At 39.3% G+C, this 21,590-nt stretch overlaps 1 protein-coding gene across 1 annotated transcript in view; it reads right to left on the bottom strand.

The window, feature by feature from the left end:
- Positions 1-565: 565 nt before the first annotated feature.
- Positions 566-21,590, bottom strand: part of GALC (galactosylceramidase) — a gene marked incomplete at its 5' end in the record, with an annotated part of 59,138 nt that continues 38,113 nt past the window's right edge. Inside the window, 7 exons of the mRNA XM_080809602.1 lie at positions 566-2,471; positions 6,712-6,788; positions 8,403-8,566; positions 10,582-10,762; positions 12,788-12,938; positions 15,117-15,203; positions 15,942-16,031. Of these exons, the coding sequence (XP_080665728.1) occupies positions 2,325-2,471; positions 6,712-6,788; positions 8,403-8,566; positions 10,582-10,762; positions 12,788-12,938; positions 15,117-15,203; positions 15,942-16,031 (897 nt within the window). The 3' untranslated portion in view covers positions 566-2,324. The remainder of the gene's footprint in view (positions 2,472-6,711; positions 6,789-8,402; positions 8,567-10,581; positions 10,763-12,787; positions 12,939-15,116; positions 15,204-15,941; positions 16,032-21,590) is intronic.

The raw sequence follows: 21,590 nt of genomic DNA, 5'->3' as shown, positions 1-21,590 counted from the left end.
TGCATCTGAAATATATAGAGCTCTTACAACTCAATAAGAGAGAAAACCCTATTTTTTAGCAAAAGATCTGAACAGACATTTCACAGAAGAAAATATATGAATAATGACTAAGTCCATGAAAAGATGCTCAACATCTCATGTGCCTACTACAGACCCACGCACCTAAAATTAGAAAGAGTGACAACATGAAGCATTGAGGAGAATGTGGAGCAACCGGAACTCTCCAACACTGCTGATGGGAGTGTAAAATCATACAAGCATTTCGGAGAACAGTTTGGCAGTTTCTTATAAAGCTATACATACATTTCCCTAAAGATACAGCAGTTTCACTCTGGTATTGATTAAGAAATGAAAACAGGGGCACTTGGGTGGTACAGTTGGTTAAGTGTCCGACTCAGGTCATGATCTCGAGGTTGTGAGATTGAGCCCCGAGGCAGGCTCTGTGCTCAGCGGAGAGTCTGCTTCATACTCTCTCTCTCACTCTCCCTCTGCTCCTCTGCCTGCTCTCTCTCTCTAAAATAAATACTTAAAAAAAAAAATGGTAACATATGTCCACACAAAGACTTGTACACAAATGTTCGTAACAGGTTTATTTGTAATTCCAAAAAGTGAGGGAGAAGAACGACAAATTGTGATTTAACCATACAATGAAATATTCTTTGAAATAAGGAGCAAACCATTGATATACATAGCAACATGGACAAATCTCAAAACCATTATGCTGAATGAAAGAAACCATTCACAAAAACGTACATAGTGTGTATCACTTCTATAATGTTTCAGAAGAAGGAAAACTTATCAGTATCAACAGAAATCTGATCGACAGTTGCCTGAGACAGGGGCAGGTGAGAGGATATTACTGCATAGGTGCACACGAGAACTTTCTAGGGTAACGGAAATATTCCAGATTGGCTGGGGTGTTGGTGTTGTGGGTGTATCCACTTGTCTAGGCTCACTGAGCTGTATACTTAAAATGGGGACACTTTATTGTATGTAAATTATACCACAATAAAGTTAACTTAAAAAAATATGAAGCCCTGAAGTGGAAATCACTTAGAGTTGGTTTTAATTAAAACTTTTTCTCTATAATCTGATATATTCGAATATTTAGTTTCTTGTCTTTAACAGAAATATGAAACTTCATGTCAGTTTAGCCTGTGTTAAACCATTACAAATTCCAAAATCATAGAATTAATCCAGTGAAGTTTTGAACTTTCACTTTAGAGAATTCCAGAATTTACTTTATTGACATGAATAATGGAGTTCTTTCTAGGAGGTCCATTAATGCTTAGATATATAAATTATACTGCATGAGAAATTTGCTCCCCACACTTAAATATAAACACATTTGTACTTTTGTGAAATAAATGCACCTAATCACCCGGAATATTGGAGGATGATCCAATTCTCTGAACTGGCAGAAGCTCAGTGTTCCCCTTCTTCCACGCACAGAGAGAAGTCATGAGCTGTGTCAGTCCGTGACCCGCAGCACACAAGAAGACAGGCCGCAAAAGGCACCATGAAATAACACACCAGAGAACTGCTACAGCTTCATCCGTAGACTCGCGAACAGCACTGGCCACGTGGGATTTTCGTCCTCCTTCCAGTCACTTGGGAAAATGTTCACAGAGAGCTTTACGGGTTACAAGACTAAAGGTTGGATTTAAAAGAATTAAAAACTGCAGACAGCCCAATTAATCTGCTGACATTGATTACTGCAGGACTGGCTTTAGAGGTAGTTTATTAGTGAGGCATTTTTCAAATGATCCACTCATCATATCTATAATTCAAAAGCATCATCGTAAAAAGGAAAAGAAAAAAATACTCTTTAGAGTGTTAAGATTAACGTGTTGAAGTAGTTTCCAAAAAGCAGCACTTCCAGTGTTCTTCAGCTCCCTGTGGTGGGGGTGCCCTCTGGACGAGGCCATCCACTCACTCAGACACACGGTCCATCTCTGTGATGATCGAGTTACTGCCATCCACGCCATCCCTTGCGCGTGCGATGAAGATGGCCACCTCAGCGTCAGTGCCAAGGCTTTGAGGTGTGAACCACCCAAACCACTCCTCACAATGGGACCGCTGCACAGCTTGAATTTTAGGGGACATATCAGGTCATGTTCAAGATTCATCGGTTTCCCCTGGGCACTAGTTCTAAAAATATCTTCCAGAAGATCAAACAAACATGTATTTCTCTCCCCATTTACACTTCACTATTGTTAGCCTCCAAGAGGCTCAATATTGATCCATCAAAAGAATTGGCTCTCGACCAAAACCAAAAACAAAAGAGAAAATCCGAAGAGTGGTTCTATGGTGCTCCATGAATATCAGCTTGAGGCATCCACATGAAAGTTGTCAAACTGTGCAAATTCAAAGGAGTGAGTTCCAATGGCGGCCCAGCCGTTCTTCGGGAAACTCACAGGGATGTTCGTCCAGACATACTGGCCGTTCAGCATGCCAGAGGAGAACCGGCCCTGGAGGAAAAACAAATGCACCCCTTGAAGACGTATGCAAACGATTCTCTGAGGTCTGTTTCATAATGTGCACAGCCAATCTAGTCAGTGGAGCTAACATCCTTCTCACTTCAGACCATGGCAAAACATAATTCCACAGTCTGAGCAAAAGTTGGAAACACAGGAAAAATTCTCTCAGAGGAAATTCTTATCTACGTATGTAAAGAGTTTCCAAGGCACGAGGAAGACCTCAGGATTTCCTTGTACCCCACCAAGATGCTGTAAAACCTACAGAAATGTAAAACTTTCCATCGCATCATAAAATTTTGGACAAAAGCCCACTAAAATAAACAAACATTTGTAATTTACAAGTACTTGCACGCACACACGTTGTCCAACAGGCACCAGCTCTTTCGACACGGCTACTGGAGCCAAACCATCCATCTAGTAAAGTCCTTTGGTCCCCATGTACAGAATACCACTTCAAAGTCACATGAAGAGCCCACCCTTAGGTTAGAAAAATAGTAACCATCAGTTAAACTGATGATTGGGGTCGGGGAGATCAGGGGGTAAGAAGGGACATATCCATAGAAATGACTCACTGGTCACTGACAGAGAAAGACAAAATAATTTCCTGAGACAGCTGCCATTCCTACAGAGCCAAGTGCCCGGCAGACAGCAGATAGTAAACGCTAGCTCTTATTATCATTATTATAGCACATTTATGAGCATATAGTCACAGAATATCAATTGCAGCTAAACATGTAAAAGTAGCTAATTTCAAAGGGCGAAGAGCTAAAGATCCAAAGCACTAGGCTGAGGACCAAAATTAGATCTGTTTTTACGTCACAGAATTACAATGCGCTGGGCCTTAATTTTGTTCTTTCGTCTTATGGAGAAAGATACGGAGACGTGAGCCCCTAAGTCAAAATCACAGGTTCACCAGCACAGCTGGAACCCGAATCTTAGTTGTCCAACTCCACGTTCAGGGAACCCACATTCCTGCTGCCACACGCGTGCACAGCTCTCCGCAGCCCTCAAAGTGGCCACCAGGGACTACTAACCCGGAGGCAACACACAGTCATACGGCCCAGGTGCCCTGCACCCTCTCCCCACGCCCACCGCTGGCCTCCAGGCTGCTCCTCACACCAGCCCAGTCACGAGCGGCATCCTCTGCCCAGAACACTCTTCCCACCAGGCATGCCTCAGCTCAAAGAGCACCAACTCCAAGAACCTGGAGAATCCTGACAGGGGAGCTACCTTATCTCATTGTCCCATTTCATTTTTGGTGTTTTTTTTTTCTTCACAACTTGACTGACTGATTGATTTGTTTGAGTTTCTTATTGTTTTAGAGCAAGAGGCAGCCATTCTGGCCCACAGCCCAGCCACCTATTTTTATCAATAAAACGTTATTGGAATCACAGTCACATGCATTCCTTTATCTACTGTCCATGGCTGCTTTCTCACGATACAAGCAAAGTTGAGCAAAGCTGCACAGACCAGATGGCTCACAAAGCCTAAAGTATTTACTATCTGGCCCTTTACAGAAAGACTTTGCCAACGCATGTCCTAGAAGAATACAGGCTCTAGAGAGCAGGAACCTTGCATGTCTTGTTCACTGCTGCATCCCTAGCACCTAGTACACCTAGTACACATAAAAGTGCCTAACAGACATGTATTAAAGGAAAGAAGAAAAAACATCTAACCCTAAGACAACCTACAGAAGCTATCCTCCTTTTACAGATATGGAAACAGAAGCTCAAAAAGGTAAATAACTTGCAGGGAGTCAGCAAGTGTCAGCAAGGAAGTCTGCACACAGATCTGCCCGGTCCAAACATGCCTGCTGCTAACAACACTCACTTGAGGGCCGCGTGGGTGGCTCAGTGGGTTAAGCATCTGTCTTCGGCTCAGGTCATGATCTCAGGGTCCTGGGATCAAGCCCCACATTGGGCTCCCTGCTCATTGGGTAATCTGCTTCTCCATGTCCCTCTGCCTCTCCCCTCTGCTCATTCTCTCTCTCTCTCTCTCAAACAAGTAAAATAAATAAATAGAGGATGCTCACTTTATTCCCTAAGGGAGGAGGGACAGAAATGAAGACATGTGCTGTTTTATACAAGGTGGTCAGGAATGAACCTGAAGGGAGCACGGGAATAAACTATGTAATCCAAGATTTTGGAAAGTCAACACACTTTTTTTTTTTTTTTAAAGATTTTATTTATTTATTTGTCAGAGAGAGAGAGAGAGAGAGCGAGAGCGAGCACTGGCAGACGGAGGCAGAGGGAGAAGCAGGCTTCCTGCCGAGCAAGGAGCCCGATGTTGGACTCGATCCCAGGACGCTGGGATCATGACCTGAGCCGAAGGCAGCTGCTTAACCAACTGAGCCACCCAGGCGTCCCAAGTCAACACACTTTAAAGTGTGATACTGGATAATAAAAGACAAACCAATATAAAGAACAAAGTTCAGGAATAACCTATCCACATGTGACGATTTATTACATCAAAAGGTGGCCTTTAAATCATAGGCAAAAGGACAGTCTATGTAATGAATGATGATGGCCATCCATTTGTTATAAAAAAAAATTATATTGAGCTCATCCCCCTTATGATTACAAGTAAATTCCAGATGTATTAAAGACTTCAACATGGGGGGGAGGTGCCTGGCTGGCTCAGTCAGTTAAGCATCCAACTCTTGATTTCAGCTCAGGTCATGATCTCAGCTGGGATCAAGCCCCATGTGGGGCTCCTTGCTCAGCAGGAGTCTGCTTGGGAGTCTCTCTTTCCCTCTGCCTCTACCCCTTCCCCCCTGAAATAAGTAAAATATTAAAAAAAAAAAAAAAAGACTTCAACATAAAAAATCCTAAACTTTGTTTATTTTAGAAAAAAAAAATGTTCCTCACCTTGAGAAAGGTGAAGGTCTTCTTAAATAAAACACAAAATCCATACAAAAAGTGAAATATTTGGCAGAATCAAAATTTAAAACTTCTATTCATGAAACATACCATAAGCAAAAAATACACACAACAGGACAGAAGAAAATTATCTGTGACATACATAACAGACAACAGGTCATCACTCAGAGTATATAATAAATTCATATGAATCCATCAGAAAAAGAAAACACAGTAAGAAAATGAGGAAAGAATGCAAACGGGTAACTTCAGAGAAGAGAGAAAAATACAAATAGCCAATAAACATAATAAGGGATAAAGTTCCTAATTATCATGGAAATATAAATCACATCAATTAGTTTGAAAAATAATCCTTTAAAATAGGTAATATCAAATATTATTATAACTGCTATAAAATTGGATACAACTTGGCTAGCAATAGGGCAGTACCTGTCAAAATTCAAAACACAATCACATTTTCAAATATCTGCCTAATCAACAGCAGCACACACGGCCCCAGAGGCAGCTAGCAGACCCTCCCCTCCACATGCACATCAAGCCAGCCCAGACACCTCGTTCACCACGAGAGGGAAGAACTGGGAACAAAGCTGTGCCCACCGAGGATGGCAGAGTTCAACACACAATGCTGTCCCCAAACTAGGTGCTCAAAATGTATTGTTACCACCTGAAAAACGTATACTATCATTTTGGGTGGTTGGCTAAGAGACAAGAACAACCTGAAAACAGTATCTGAGTTCCATAATTTAGCGGCTGTTCTAACCTAAACCAACTTAGGGCAGAACCTTATTGCCAGAGAGCAGCCTTGTGTTACACAGAAGTCTCCACGCAGCATCCCTTGGATGCACATCCAGCAATAACTCATGATCGCCCAGGGATATGGACAAATATGTTTAGATGCCATGATCCTACAACTGATCTGGTATCTTCTTTGACAAGGGTCTTCATGGAAACCAACTTCTAAAAAATTGTACTTATCACTGAAAACCAAACTATTCTCAACTACCAAAAATAAATTTATAGGCTCCAATTTAAATCTTGGTTCAGCCAACTTGGAAAAAAATTAATTCAATTATTGACTATCTACCAATTACCCCTGAGTTTAAAAAACAGAACCAAATTTTTAAAAAACTGCAGAATGATAAATTCAAGAGCTAGGGGTTCTCCTATGGGCTTACCCTGACACACACTATCACCCTAGGGTCTGCTGGTTTGCTGGCATCCTGGCAGATTCTCTGCCTGTTTCCATTACTACATTTATCACAGTTTTCCCCTCTTACCTGATAACAGAAAATGCCAAAAAGGCACAAGAAAAGAATATTTTACCTCCAGGCATTCTGGTCAGCACTACTTACCTTAATAATTAGCGTGAGTGTATACCATTTTTTTGCTGTAACGTCAACATGTCCTAAAGCATATATGATCCATCCAGCTGCAACACAAAAAGATTATCCTGATATATTTTTAAAATCAAAAGCACAGAATCACAGAGCTCAGTTAGGGTTCTCAGGCAGCATTTATATGTAACAAAGTGAGCCTTAGTAAAGATCTACATTTCCAGATCTACCACTGATTTAAAACAAAACATCCTTCCTTCAGGCGTGCAATCCACAAGCATGTCCTGGTATCCTACTCTGAGCCACATATTCTTTTTTTTTTTTTTTTTTAAGATTTTATTTATTTATTTGACAGAGATCACAAGTAGGCAGAGAGGCAGGCAGAGAGAGACGAGGAAGCAGGCTCCCTGCTGAGCAGAGAGCCCTATGCGGGGCTCGATCCCAGGACCCTGGGATCATGACCTGAGCCGAAGGCAGAGGCTTACCCCACTGCCTAGTGGGTTAGAGGCTTAAGCCTAGAGGCTTAACCCACGCAGGCGCCCCTGAGCCACATATTCTATGTGAGTTCACAGGAGAACCAGTGAACTAAACTCACAAACCAACCACAGTATAATGTGTCAGCTTCTACAGTTCAGGCACAGATTTATACTCAGTTGGACTGGATAAAATTAAGGAGCAGTGGTCAAAGGTCACCACAAGATTTCCAGCTGGCGTAACTGGTTACATGAGAATAGCATGAACTAAGAATTAGAAAACAATGAGTTTATTTGGGGATAGATTATACTTGAATGCCTGAGAGAAACCAGAATAAGATGTTGAGTGGGCAGTTTAAAATACAAGAACAGTGGGGACTAAAGACCTGGATGTAAATTGCTAGTTCCAGCTCTGCTACTAGCTCACTTTGAGACTTCGGGCAAATCAATTAACCCCTATGGTTTGGACTGGACAGTCAGCCAGGAACCTTCCAGATGGGTCATGCTATGATTCTGCAGTCCTACTCTACTGTCCTAATAACCTACTCTTTCTTTTTCACTTGTGGAGCCCTTTCCACCTTAGGAAGACGCGAAGAGTGGCGTAGGAGAGAAGATTTTTCACAAATGCAGGGAAGTCAAGAGGCAAGGAATCAGGAAGACACAGCACCAATACGGTCTTTTTCAACAGAGCGGGTGTACCAACATCAAAGTGAATTAGACAGAATTCAACACGGACATATTTTAAGCACCTATCCTGGATAAAATACTATTCTACATAAGACAAGGGCTGTTCAAGATGAATGTAAAAAAGTCAAGCTGTTTTCAAATTATTCAATAATTTGGGAAACAGGATTTCTCCATTTTAAGCAGACCAACCCCTCTCCTTGTATTTCCGTAAGCACACCAGCACACTCTTGTAGTCTTGCTTTTTATTTATGGGGTTTCCCAGTCATTCTCTCCCTACCACATCCACCTCACCCCAGTCTATGCGAATCCTACCCTGACAGCCTCGCTCAACTCTACCTGAAAAAGCTCGGCACTGTTTCCTTTTACACTGCTGCCTCTCTAATTAACTCTCCAATTTTGAATCATTTGGTTTTTGCTTCCATGCGCTGAATCTCTTCCCAGTTAGACGTCCAAGCCCCTTGAGGTAAAGCTCTCTCATTACACAGTAAGTGACAAGCTCACCGTGGCATATGTCACAGCAAGTCACGTGCTACAGAAGAAGTCACTTACCTAGATCACCTGTAACTCTGTAGGTTCCATTTGCAAAAATCCAGAAGAAAACTCCTCTGGCGCCTCTAATCAAGATACCACCTTTGTTCACTCTTCCCGCAACGAACACGCCTCCCTTCTCAGGAGTCTCTATGTAAACATCACACGTTACAGTCAGATTGGACCTGCAGAATGAAACTGTTAGTTAGCGCTCTTAATTATGCCTCTCCGAATGCTGCACAAACGTGTCCCTTCACAGCCACATGCTGACAGACTTCTAATTGAGGTGAGTATGTGATTTGCTTAGTCTGTGCGTGTAGCAGGGATGGGCTTCAAGAATCTTGATTCATGAAAAAAAAAATCTCACTGATGGCAGTTTTAAGTTTTATGTGGCTGAAGTTAAGTCATTTCATTGCCTCTTTTAATGTAACTGGAAAAATAGTACTTATTGTTTTTAAGTCTCCTAACACCTCTCTTATCTCTCTATAATAAAACAACTTCTCATCCTAAGAATATAACATTAGAAGAAGGCTACCTTGAATCCAGGAGGAAATATTGGGAAATAGCACATAATAAATAGGAAGAGCCTAAATCTGAAAGGGTCTCGGAAGTCAGGCCCAGACGTGTAGATGTGCCTGGGTAGCTGGCGACAGTCACTGCATATTCCTGAGCAGAGGGCTGCACGATGAAAACAGTCCTTTCTCAAAGGGCGTCACTGCCCTCCCCTCATTCTTTCTCCTTCAAACTATGTCACTCTTTCCCTCTCTGCCCGCTACCCCCTCTTCCCACCTCCTTACCCACTGCAGCGGTAAAGATGATCACTGCTATTTAAATACTGCAAAATCTTCAAAGTTATGAAGATGTTTGGTTACCCTCTGGATGGTGCTCTATCCCATCTCTACTACAGTTGAAGAGCCTTGGTTTTTCTAGAGTCCCAGTGAGATATGAGTCTGGGTTCAGGGAGAGCCACTCTGCTATAGCACTCACAAGCAAGGAGGATAACAGTTGTTGCAGAAAGTTAAAGATTTTCTATGGTGGTTGGCTTCCAAACTGGCAATCAAAATAATGGCGCCCATCCCTTAGACAAGTAAACCCAGCTACCTGTCTCATAATAAGACCACAGGTAGCAAAGGAAAAAAATCACACACCTCACTAGCACGTTCAGAAAATCGAGATACAGTGTCTACTACAGAGATGTGGGATAAATGGCATTTTTGTTGTATAAAAAGACAGGCCTTGCAGGGTTATCCTAAGTTAGGCAAGCATTCTTCATTGTACCCCAATAACTCTGGGTTCTGGAAACCAGGTAACTAAAAATTTCTCAAGACTTACAGCAGAGCTTGGAACTAGAATTGGGATTTCTAATAGGGAGTAAGGCAATAGAGAAGGGATAAGGACTTTCAGCAGCATGCCGGCAGATAAACAAGTCAAGGCTCTTTTCAGATTTATCATCCCTGCCTGGTCCAATTTCCAAGTAATAGATACGGCTGCTTGGTGACTTGCCATTAACAGCTACTATCACAAAACCGGGAATGCGTGAGTTTTGTTTCACAGAATTATACTAGTTAAAAGAAAAAGTAGAAAAGAAACACCTAAAACAGGTTTAAGTCAGTACATTAGAATCCCACAAATGACTTAATAATGAAGATTAAGTTTTGGGTTGGTCATTATGTTTTAAATGTAGAATAAATATAAATTGTGTCTTTAACAAATGCCTAAAGAAAAGAGTTGAACTCACCCACCAAGTAAAAGCTGATTTGCTTTTCACTACTGCCATCTACCGTCAGCCAGTGAACAGATTTTCCACGAAGGCTAAAACAGTGTGTAAGTCTACAATGGATCCAGCAGGTGGCAACACCAGATCAACAAATCAACTCCCCCCAAAACCAAAAATACACAAATCACTAGATCTGTTCATAAATAAATATTAAATTACAAGTGCATCCAAAAGCCCTTAATTTTTACATTAAAAGCAATCTGTTCCTGCAACAATCACTATTAAACTGGCAAATATGAGGGAAGGACACTGCGGCGGCATAACCACATGCTGGCTTGTGGCCTTGATACTCAACAATTACCACACACCCATCAGGTTCTTGTACAAGGAAGACTACTGAACAGTCTTTGCTTCAGAATGTACCCGACAACATTACAAGGTTATTTCGGCTAGATCTACATTAAGGACACCAATTTTATATACCATTTGTAATCTCCTATAATACTGATGGTGTTGTACGCATCAGCAGCCCAAGTAATGGGCCGCTGATTGAGAACTTGGCGTAGTGTGAAGCGATGCTCCCCAGGGTCTTCGATGTTCGTAAAGTATTCAAAGACGCCAGTCTGATCAGCGAAATTCGGAGCTTCACTAAAAAACGGGTAGTCTGTTCAGAACACAATTAAATTCTCTGGTTAGTATAAAATCCTTACAGAATCTCTCTTCTCTGATATTTTATTGCACATTTTTTAAACACTTTTGAGAAGTCCTAAATAAGTAAATGATACTTATAACAAGCGGAAGTTTAGGGGTTAAGTTAATAAAGTATATCATCATTATTATTCAATACCAATACGATCAGTTTGATAGACAGACTTTACATATTTAATCCATGCAACTGCATAAGAGGAAAGAGCATAAGTTTTAGAGAAAGGCAGACTCAAGGTTTAAATTCTAGCTCAGTCTGTCCCCCTGGCCAACTTGTTTAACTGCCCTGTGTCTCAAGCACCCACCTCTTGACGTGGGCATGAGGATAAGAGAATTAAATGAAAGAAAGCACGTCAAGCGTGTACCTAAAGCAGCACCTAGTAAGGGCTCAATAAGAGCTAGTTTTGTTATTTCTAGTGTCTGCCAAACGAGATTATAAGCCCCTGGTCACAGTCATCAGCTGACAGAAGATTAGGAAAGGCTCACTACGTCAACCACAGAATTTAAATATTACAAATTTTCTTTTCTATTTTTCTAAATTTCCATTCTAAAATGGAGCAGAAGCAGTTGGGCCTCAGCTATCTTTCAATCTTTTTTTTTTTTTTTTTGGTTTAATTAAATTACACTCTTACAATGACAAAGGCTAGAGAAGAACAAATTTAGTCATAATCTTACAGCTAATTTCACACTTCATGCTTTTCTAAATGTTTTCCTATTCATCATTTGAGAAATTAAGAAACACATAAAGGAGCGCCACAGCCTGACTTACAGTTTTTAGTTTATTTTGCAGTCAATAAAGCATTACATTTTAGATTTGAAGGTTTAGAATTGCTTTTCGGTTTTCAGGTCATAGAATAAGTAATTCTGGTGTTGGGGGAAATTCTCTCTTATTCACGAGACCGTATCCCACACACACTCCTTTACTGAAGACAAGAGGAGTTACCTTGGCCACGACAGAAGTGAGCAACAGACTGCAAAGACATTTCTGGTGGCCTATTCATGCATTCATCTAAGAGGCCACTTCAGAGAACTGGCAGGAAACAAAGCACAGAGCCCCCCCTGAGGGTCCCTGTTGTCTCTGTTCTGCAAATAACTGAGAGGACTCCAATACACAGTCCAAAGGGCCTCGTACTGCAATTAACCCAGATATCTCTTCCTGGGAAAGGGAGCTGAGACCTGCGGCCGTGACTGTGACCAGGAGGGGGTAGCAGGAAGTCTCCAACCAGCCGTGCTAGAAAGAACAGCCCTGCAGACAGGAGGTTCACGATGCTCTCTCAATGACAGTCCCCCTCCCTGCTTCTCTCCTACAGCTATGGATTTTAGGAGCGAAGAAGAGAGCTACCTGACCCTGTCTGTGAGATCCAGAAGCTGTACATCTCCTGGTCACCAAGTTCTGTCACTTACTGAGTGATCTGGGACTATACCCACAATGACTGTGCCTTCCAACTTTTCAAGCAGTTTTCTTACGTTACCTAAAATCAAAAGCTTTTCTAACAGCTTTAGGACAGATCTTCCTAGAAAACCAGGAGGGTGTAAGCATAAAATTCCCAGGTAGATAATAAGGTGAAGCACCCACGGGGAGCCTAACTGCCCTGAACATGCAGTCCACTAGCCCTGCGGAAAGTGAAGGACCTTGACCTCCACACTCATTGAGGAAACCAGGAATGGCTTTCATGAGATGTGAATAACAGGGCATTGGCAGGGTCACAAACCTGAAGCTTCCCCAAAACCAAGTTAGGATTATAGCTTTCATTCCCACAATGACCTCTCCGTTTTTTCTGGCACTGAAAAATACAGGGCTCGCAAGCTGAGTCATCTTGAGGTAACACGGAAATGAGGTCTCAGTTACCGCGTGGACATTGAGAGCTACACTTTACAGGAGTTCTACCACGCACCCGTCTGACAGGTAGAGATCTACTCATTAGTGCTATAAAGGGAAACCACGTTAAGTTTTAGTAAAAACAAACAAACAAACAAAACTTACCAACATCGAAATCATCTTTATAGATCCGTGGGAAGGGCCTGGACTTTGGAGGCAGTGGGTAGCTGCCCTTGGTCCCCGTGGTGAGAGTGGTGAGTGTGAAGAGCTCGTCCTCCTGCAGCTCCAGGGTGAAAGTGCCACCGCTGTCGAGAAGCTGGAAAATGAAAATGCAGAGGTCAAGGCCGGGTGCTTTGGTTCATCTCATTCGGGCAAAATCAACTTTTTGAAAAGTCAACTTAAAGAAAAGCCAGACTCACTTCTGCTAAAACTTCATAACCACTCAGGAAGGCCACACCCAAAATCAAGGCCTTGGGATATTTTTCTTTAAGTTATTTAGAAGACCTTATAAAATTATACTTTGTAGATAGGATTTTAAAAGAATTTCTCTCGAAAGTGACATTAAAGGTGTGGGGAAAAAAAAAAAAAAAGAATTTCCCTCCATGGAGGAAGAAAGACTAGATGACACCAAAATTTCTATTTGTCTATTCTTTGCTATTACACTGTAAGCTCCTCAGAGCCTGTATATATTCAATACACATAAATAAGAGATCTGCTTATTTATTTTTTAGGACTTTACTAAGGGAGAAAAATTAAAAAAAAAAAAACTTCACTGATGACTCAGTTGTTAATCACAGAAGACCTTTATTAAGAAAAAAAGGTCCTACTTTTGACATGTTCAATATGCATTTCAATTAGCAAGTTAGGTTTATGTCACATTTATGCTTTTGGCAGCTTAATCTTTTTAAGCCATTTCATCACAAAATGAGGGGGAAAAATACACACCTCCTAGGGTTGCTGCAGAATTTAACAACAAACTGCTTACAAAGTGCTTCACTCAGTGCATGACCTTCCCTAGAGAAACACTCCCTATATGGAGGTGTTCTGTGCTGCATGTGGACCTCTGAAGACACCAGAACACCTTGCATAATTAACGTAGGCATTACATGTAATGCCCATTTCAGGAAACTTGAGGGTTTTTTTTTTCTACTTTGACTTCAAGGGGCTTATACCATATCTTTGCTTTAATAATAACTTATTGGTCAGATCCATGAAATACCTAACACTGTATTCTGGCTCAGGTAATAACCCAAATGATATTATTTTTCTTGTGGGGAAAATTGATATTAATATGCTATATCTAGCAATTTGTTGTGCAAAAAGCAAACTGCTCTTTTTTTAGAATTTAATGCAGAAATGGTGTTCAATCATTGATAGTGACTAGTTGGTTCAGAAAACATTAATAATTTCCAGGAAAAGCAGATTTGTGTCAATTAGGTGAAGTAATGTGTTCACTTGGACCAATTCACATTCTTTGAAAACGTTTCCTGAGGAACTACCACGTGCTAATAAGTATGATGGTAGGAACCCAGAGTAAAAAGCTAAATAAAGCAGGGCCCCAGTCCTCAAGGGGCCCGGTGTAATGGGGACAGTGCTTAACTAGGTAAGCACCTGTTCCTATGATGCTGTGCTGGTGGCTGTGAGCTAGGACTGGTGCAGAAAGCTTCAGCAGAAGCAGCACCTAAGCTGAGTCTTGAAGGACAACAAAGACATGAGGAGAAGACATTCTAGGAGGAGGAAGAAGCAAGTACAAAGTCAAAGAGGGGAGTGAAGTGGCACACCACGCTCTGAAAAAGGCAAGAAGTTTGGTCTGTGAGTATAGGCCATGTTAGTAGAACAGGCATCAAGAAAGGAAAGCCATCTTTTATCTCAGGAGGTGGTCACGAGGGTCGTGTGCTATGCTGAGGGATGTGAACTCACAGGAAAAATCACTGAGGGACTTTGAGCAATGGAGTGACAAAACTCGGATCTGCATTTTAGAAACATCATTGTGGTAGCAGTGTGATGGGTGGCCAGACAGGGTCAGACTGGAGGCTGGAAAAACAGGAAAGAGTTTCCAAAATCCAGGAGAGAGATAATAAGGAACGGAAATAAGCAGTAGCAGTGGGAATGGAGAATGAGGACTGCGCAAGAAGAACATGTCAGTGATAGACTGCTCTGGACTTGACCAATGGTGGTATACAAAGATAGGGTGGATGGGAAAGATGGTCTCAGACAAGACTCAATTTTCTGACTTGGGCAGCCAAGGGATGGTGGTACCATTCACCACAACAAACTAAATGCTAAGACCAAACACACCTATATTCCATTATGCCTTGGGGAGGACTTCTATTTAAAAAACAAAAACAAAAACAGCTGGGGACACCTTTAGCTCTATTGTACTTCAGTTATAAAATCAATTATAAAATTAAAATTTCTTAATTCATTAATTAAATATCTGTCCTCTTTTACTAGTTGCAAAGCTCAAAATACAGGAATTTATTTTATAAACTACCCATAGAGAATCCAGTTGTTTAAAAAGAAATCTCGTAGATGGTCTTCCAAGCTTTGTATACCACACCTGTAGCTCTGGTATTTCACTCTGAGGAGAAAAAACACACAAAAAGGCATGGTTGAGCGGTTCATCGTATCTTCTTTCCAAAATTAATACCAGCAAGAATGAACCACTGATAATGTGCAGTCTACTCCTATTTGCCAAAGACCCGCCTCAAATCTTAAATAGTTAATGTTCTGAAAGTAGGAAGATATTGTTCAAGCAAATACATTTTTCCTATAAATACCACAGACTTTTGGCAAAAGGCAAAAGATTTTAGTGTCTTTGCTTCAAAAATACTTACTACTATACCTGTGTAATTTTTAGGAATTTTCTAGTATTAAAAACAATTTTTATGCAATTAGTAGTCAGAGAAGGCACAGTATTTTCGGTGTTCAAAATTAACAACAGGTAGAAACAGCAAGAGTCTGGTGTCTTTTTATGTTGTTGGGTTTTTTGTACAGAGTACTAAAAAGATCAATGCTTGAAAGTTCCCTAGACTACTGATGCTTCTACCAACAAGAACAATTTTGTTACAAACTGACTTTTGTTAAGTGTTCTTCAAAGCCATAGAGAGTTTTAGCCACACGGAGTTTTTTGCCTCTGAGTAGCTTAGCTTCTGTACTGTTTGACTAAGACTATTCAGCAGATAGAAGACACCAGTGCCTGTATCCATTCATACTTAACAGCTCCTAATAGAAGACTTCACTTAGAAACTGCTAGCCTGTGATAAAATATATAACTTCTCAAATCAAAACCAAATAAAAGTCCCACATATTTACTTACAAAGGACCCTTTAAGAACAAAGGTAGCAAACTGATGTGACACATTGAAGTAAGGCAGAAACGGCCGTATACACTTAGACTGTCTATGGCTCTAGGAGAGAAAAAAAAAAAAATCACTTAAGTTATCCAAATGATATACAAGCCACCTTAGGAAAAGAAAATTAAACATTCATTGCCCTAAGATTAACAGAAATGGTACATATTAGGTGATAAACATGAGTTTATTTCAAATTTCTAAAGACTTTTTTTCTAATATAACCTACACTGAAAGTCTACTGTGGATACCTAGTCAAAGTAAAGCTCAATGGCATTTCGACTGAATTAAACTGAATTCATGGCTAAACTACAGAGTCATTTTGTGGCACACAGATTAATTTTTATGTTATAATTCTTTTCCAAGTAACATACATCAAATAAAACACAAATACTTGTATGTTTTCACTGAAAAGGCATCTCATCTAAATAGAACCTTCATATACAACTAAAGTCAATAAGTACATATAACAAATAGTTCTCACACTGACATCATATTTTACTAAACAGTGACTACTACGGATTGGGATCAAAAGAATTATGATACATAATCCCTACTTCAGGGGACTCAATGATCCCAGAGCACTTAAACAAAAGGTTCTGGGCCAGGGTTCGTGGACAGTAAAAAAATTATAATTGTACTTAGAGATTCTGACACCTCATCTTCAGTAAATGATGTCCAACTAGAGAGAAAATCGACAGGATAGAGGTAATTTGCACAAAACCATCACACAGCTTGCCTGGATCGATATCTATAGATCACCTCACCCAGCAACAGCAGATGCACAAGCAACATTCACCAAGGAACACTATATTCTTAGCCATAAAAAAACTTTTTAATACATTCCAAAAGATTCAAATCACACAATATATGCCTCTGTCCACAAGATAATTAAATCAGAGATAAATAACAGAAAAACCTCTAGAAAAATTACAAAATATTTAGAAACCAAGTAACAAATTTCTAAATAATCCATGTCTCAAAGAATAAGTAGAAATAAAAAGGGAAATGATGAAGAATTTTGAGTTTATCAAAATAAAAATACGATGTATGATTTGTGGGGTGCCACGAAAGCAGTATTTAGAAGCAAATTTATAGCACTGAACACTGATAAGAGAAGAAGGATGTGAGACTTCAGCTTTCACCTGGAGATCCTAGGACAAGAAGAGCAAATTTAAAAACCAAAGTAAGCAGAAGGAAAACATTAAAGATCAAAGGAGAAATCAACTAAACGAAACCCAGAAAAATGAGACAATAATCAAGAAACCACAAGCTGATTCTTTGAGGAGATCAATAAAATTGAGTACTTTCTAGCTGGACTAATCAGGAAATCAAGACAGAAAGAAAGAAAACACAACTTGCCATTGTCAACAGTAAGAAAGGTGACATCAGTACAAATTCTACAGATACATGCAGAATAATAGGGACTAACACCAATAACTTTATGTCCAAAAATTGAATGAAACAGAAAAAATTCATGAAAGACACAAAAACCAGGGGCACCTAGGTGGCTCAGTCAGTTAGTTATGCATCGAATTCTTGATTTCAGCTCAGGTCATGATCTCAGGGTTGTGAGACTGAGCCCCATATCAGGCTCCACACTGGGTATGGCACCTGCCCTCTCCCTCTGTCCCATTCCTACGTCCCTCTCACTCTAAAAAAAGAAAGAAAGAAAGAAAGAAAGAAAGAAAGAAAGAAAGAAAGATACAAAAACCCAAAGCTTACTGAAAAAGATACAGATAACCCAAATAGCCCTGATGGCTATACTGGGAAATTAAGGTCAACCCTGAAGGTTTGCTCAAACATGAAGTAAAGCTACTACAAAGTTGTACACTGCCCGCTTGAGCACTGACATATACCCCATGCACACAGAGCCTACCAGCCAAGGCCAGGAGACTTGCTAGCTCCAAACAAAAGGAAACCTCTGTATAGTCATGTGCTGACCACTAAGGTAACTAAGCAGAGACTTCGGGGCCACATATAATAAAGCTGACAAAGTATAGAATTTGTTCAAGGAAGTCACTAAGCAAATAAAAAGCAACAACAATAAAGAATAACAACCACAAATGCTAGACAGGGGAGAAATCTGACCTCCAGAGCTGCCACCTACTATGTATATTATGTATACTATGAATATGTCTAATATTCAACAAATAATTATGAGATTTGAAACAAAATAAACAAACAACAACAACAAACAGGAAAGTGGCCCATATACAGAATAAAAGCAGTCAACAGAAACCATGTCTGACAAAGCCCAGGCATTGCTTGCCACATATTAGACTTATTAGACAAAGACATTAAACTGGGTATTTAAATATGTTCAAAGGAAACCACATCTAAAAAACTGAAGTAGAGTTGTACTTCCAGAATGACAATATAGGAGCTCCATGAAGCTGTGTAAAAACTGTGTAAAACTGGTAAAAAATATTTTTTAAAAATGGAAATGATCCAGGGTTCCTTGGTGGCTCAGTCAGTTAAGCAACCAACTCTTGATTTTGGTTCATGCCACGATCTCAGGGTCCTGAGAGCAAGTTCCACATTGGGCTCCATGCTCAACACAGAGTCTGCTTGAGATTCTTTATCCCTATTCCTACCACTCTGTTCCTCCCCCAACATCTACTCTCTCTGTCTTAAATAAATAAATAAACATAATCTTTAAAAGAAAATGGAAATGATCCTATGGGCATGCAATACATAAACATTCATTCAAGAAAATCTACAAAAACTCAGTAAAAAGAGTAAGAACCTGTGACATTTAAACCACTATCTACTCTGTCCCTGTCCCTCTTACCCAAGCAAAAGAAACTGCATGCTGAGTAGGTGCAGCCAAAAACAGAGGGTTCCCTCCTCCCAACTCGCAGCTGAAGGCTACAGTAGCTTACTGGGAGAAGCAGGAGGTCAGCATTTCTCACCACCCACCCCTCATCAGATATTTGAGGTTAAGGCTAAGCAGCAGCAAATATGGCTAGGAGGCTCAGGGCTCCCTTCCTCTGCCCAGCTCCCATTCATTGGTTCACCTTGGAATACTGAGATTAATGGGGTCCCAAACCTCCATCCATCAACCCTATGCTCCTAAATCAGAGGTGTTACTAAGAGAGAAACAAGAGATCTTCAGTAAGATTAAAAGTGGATTCTTCATCAGAAATAACAAAAAGTAACACATTCGAAATGTTAAAAAAAAAAAAAAAAAAAAAACAAAAAAAAACACTGTCAATCAAGAATCCTATATCCAGCAAAATTCTTCAAAAAATGAAGGCAAAATGTACTTCCACAGAAACAAAAACTGAGAGAATGTGTTGATACCAGACACAACTGTCATAAAATAAATAAAAATAAATAAATAAACAAAATAAAAATAAATAAAAACAACCAAAAATAGTGAGATTAACATAAATATTATAAATATATAATTTCTCTCCTGTATTCTCTCAGATTTTTTTAAAGACTTAAAATTATATATTAAGTTGTAATTATAACAGGTCTTATTAAGATTATAACAGATAGAGGTTTAACATATATAATAACAACAAAAAGTGGGAGAGAGAATGGAGCTATATAGGAATTATGTTCCTTTTTTTTTCTTTTTTTAAAAGATTTTATTTATTTATTTGACAGAAAGCACAAGCAGGGGGAGCAGCAGTCAGAGGGAGAGGGAGAAGCAGGCTCTCTGTCAAGCAGGAAGCCCAATGCCCAGCTCAATTCCAGGACCCTGGACTCACGACCCAAGTTGAAGGCAGATGCTTAACCAACTGAGCCACCCAGGTAAACCAGGAATAATGTTTTTATATCTCACTAGAATTCAGTTAATATGAATCTGGAGTAGATTCAATAAGTCAAGATATACAACCCTAGAACAACCATAAAATAAATAACTCACTAAAGTATAGTGGAAAAAATTAAAGGAATTAAGATGTTATATCAGAGAATATTCACTTAATGCAGAAGACAGTAAAGAAGGTATAGATGAACAACAAAATGAGACATAGAGAAAAAAAGCAAACAGATATAAATTCAACTATGTCAATATTAACATTAAATATGAATGGAATAAACAACTCAATCAAAAGTTCAGAGTACATTTTTAAAAGCAAGATCCAACTATATGCTGTCAAAAGGAGACACATTTTAGATTCAAAGATACAAACAGATGGAAAGTAAAGGAGGGAAAAACATGTATTAACAGAAACCACAAGAATAACTAAAGTAACAATAAACAGACTTTAAAGCAAACAAAAAATTGTTACTAAGGTAAAGAGAGACATTTTATAATTTTATAAAGATAAATCCATCAGAAAAATATAAGAATTATAAACACATATGCACCTAATAAGAAAGACTCTAAATACATAAAACAGAATAAGAGAAAAGAGGACAGATGATTCAACAATAGTAGTTAAAGACTTCAATTAGTTGCTATTAACAACAGAGAGAACAAGGAAGCAGAAGACTTGAATGCTATAAACCAACAAGATATCACAAATAGCTATAGAATAGAATAACAATAACAGAACATACATTCTCCTCAAGTACATATGTAATACTCTCCAGGATAGATCATATGCAAGAAAATAAAATAAAACTCCATAAATTTAAAAGGATTAAAATCAAAGTATATTCTCCAATCTTAATAGAATGAAATTAAAAATCAATAACAAAAAATTACAAAAGCTCATAAAAATGTACCAATCAAATAATTCCCTCCTAAATAAGCAATGGGACAAAGAAGAAATCACAAAAGAAATTAGAAAATAAAATGAACAATAATGAAAATATAACAGAATTGGGGTGCCTGGGTGGCTCAGTCATTAAGCGTCTGCCTTTGGCTCAGGCCATGATGGTCCTGGGACTGAGCCCCACATCAGGCTCCCTGCTCGGTAGGAAGCCTGCTTTCCCTCTCCCACTCCCCCTGATTGTGTTCCTGCTCTTGCTGTCTCTCTCTGTCAAATAAATAAATAAAATCTTAAAAAAAAGAAAGAAGAAAAATTAAAATATAACATAACAAAACTTAGAGAGATACAATACAGCTGAAGTACCACTTACAGAGTAATTCATAACTGTAAATACCCACATAAAGAAAAAGAAATATCTCTATGCTAAGCGAAGTAAATCAGTCAGAGAAAGGCAAATAACATACGATTTCACTCATATATGGAATTTAAAAAATAAAACAGATGGAACATAGGGGAAGGGAAGGAAAAATAAAGTAAGATTAAAAAAACGGAGGGACGCAAACCATAAGAGACTCTTAACTACAGGAAACAAACTGAGGGATGCTGGAGGGGAGGTGGGATGGGCATTTAGGAAGGCACTTGATGTAATGATGAGCACTGGGTGTTATATGCAACAGATGAATCACTAAATTCTACCCCTGAAATTAATAATACACTACATGTTAACTAAATTGAATTTAAATAAAAAATTTAAAGAAAGAAATATCTCAAAGAATAACCTAATCTTCTACCTACAATCTTTAATGAACAAACTAAACTAAAAATTAACAGAAGGGAATAAAGATTAGAGTGGAAATTACTGAAATAAAGGAGAAAAATCAACAAAAGTTGTTTATTTGAAAAGATGAACAAAACTAATAAAACTTTAGGTTTTCTAACCAAA

The sequence above is a fragment of the Martes martes genome (assembly GCF_963455335.1).
Source record: "Martes martes genome assembly, chromosome: 7".
NCBI lineage: Eukaryota > Metazoa > Chordata > Mammalia > Carnivora > Mustelidae > Martes > Martes martes.
Note: the sequence above shows the minus strand (reverse complement) of the source record. Positions and strands in the feature narration are given on the sequence as shown.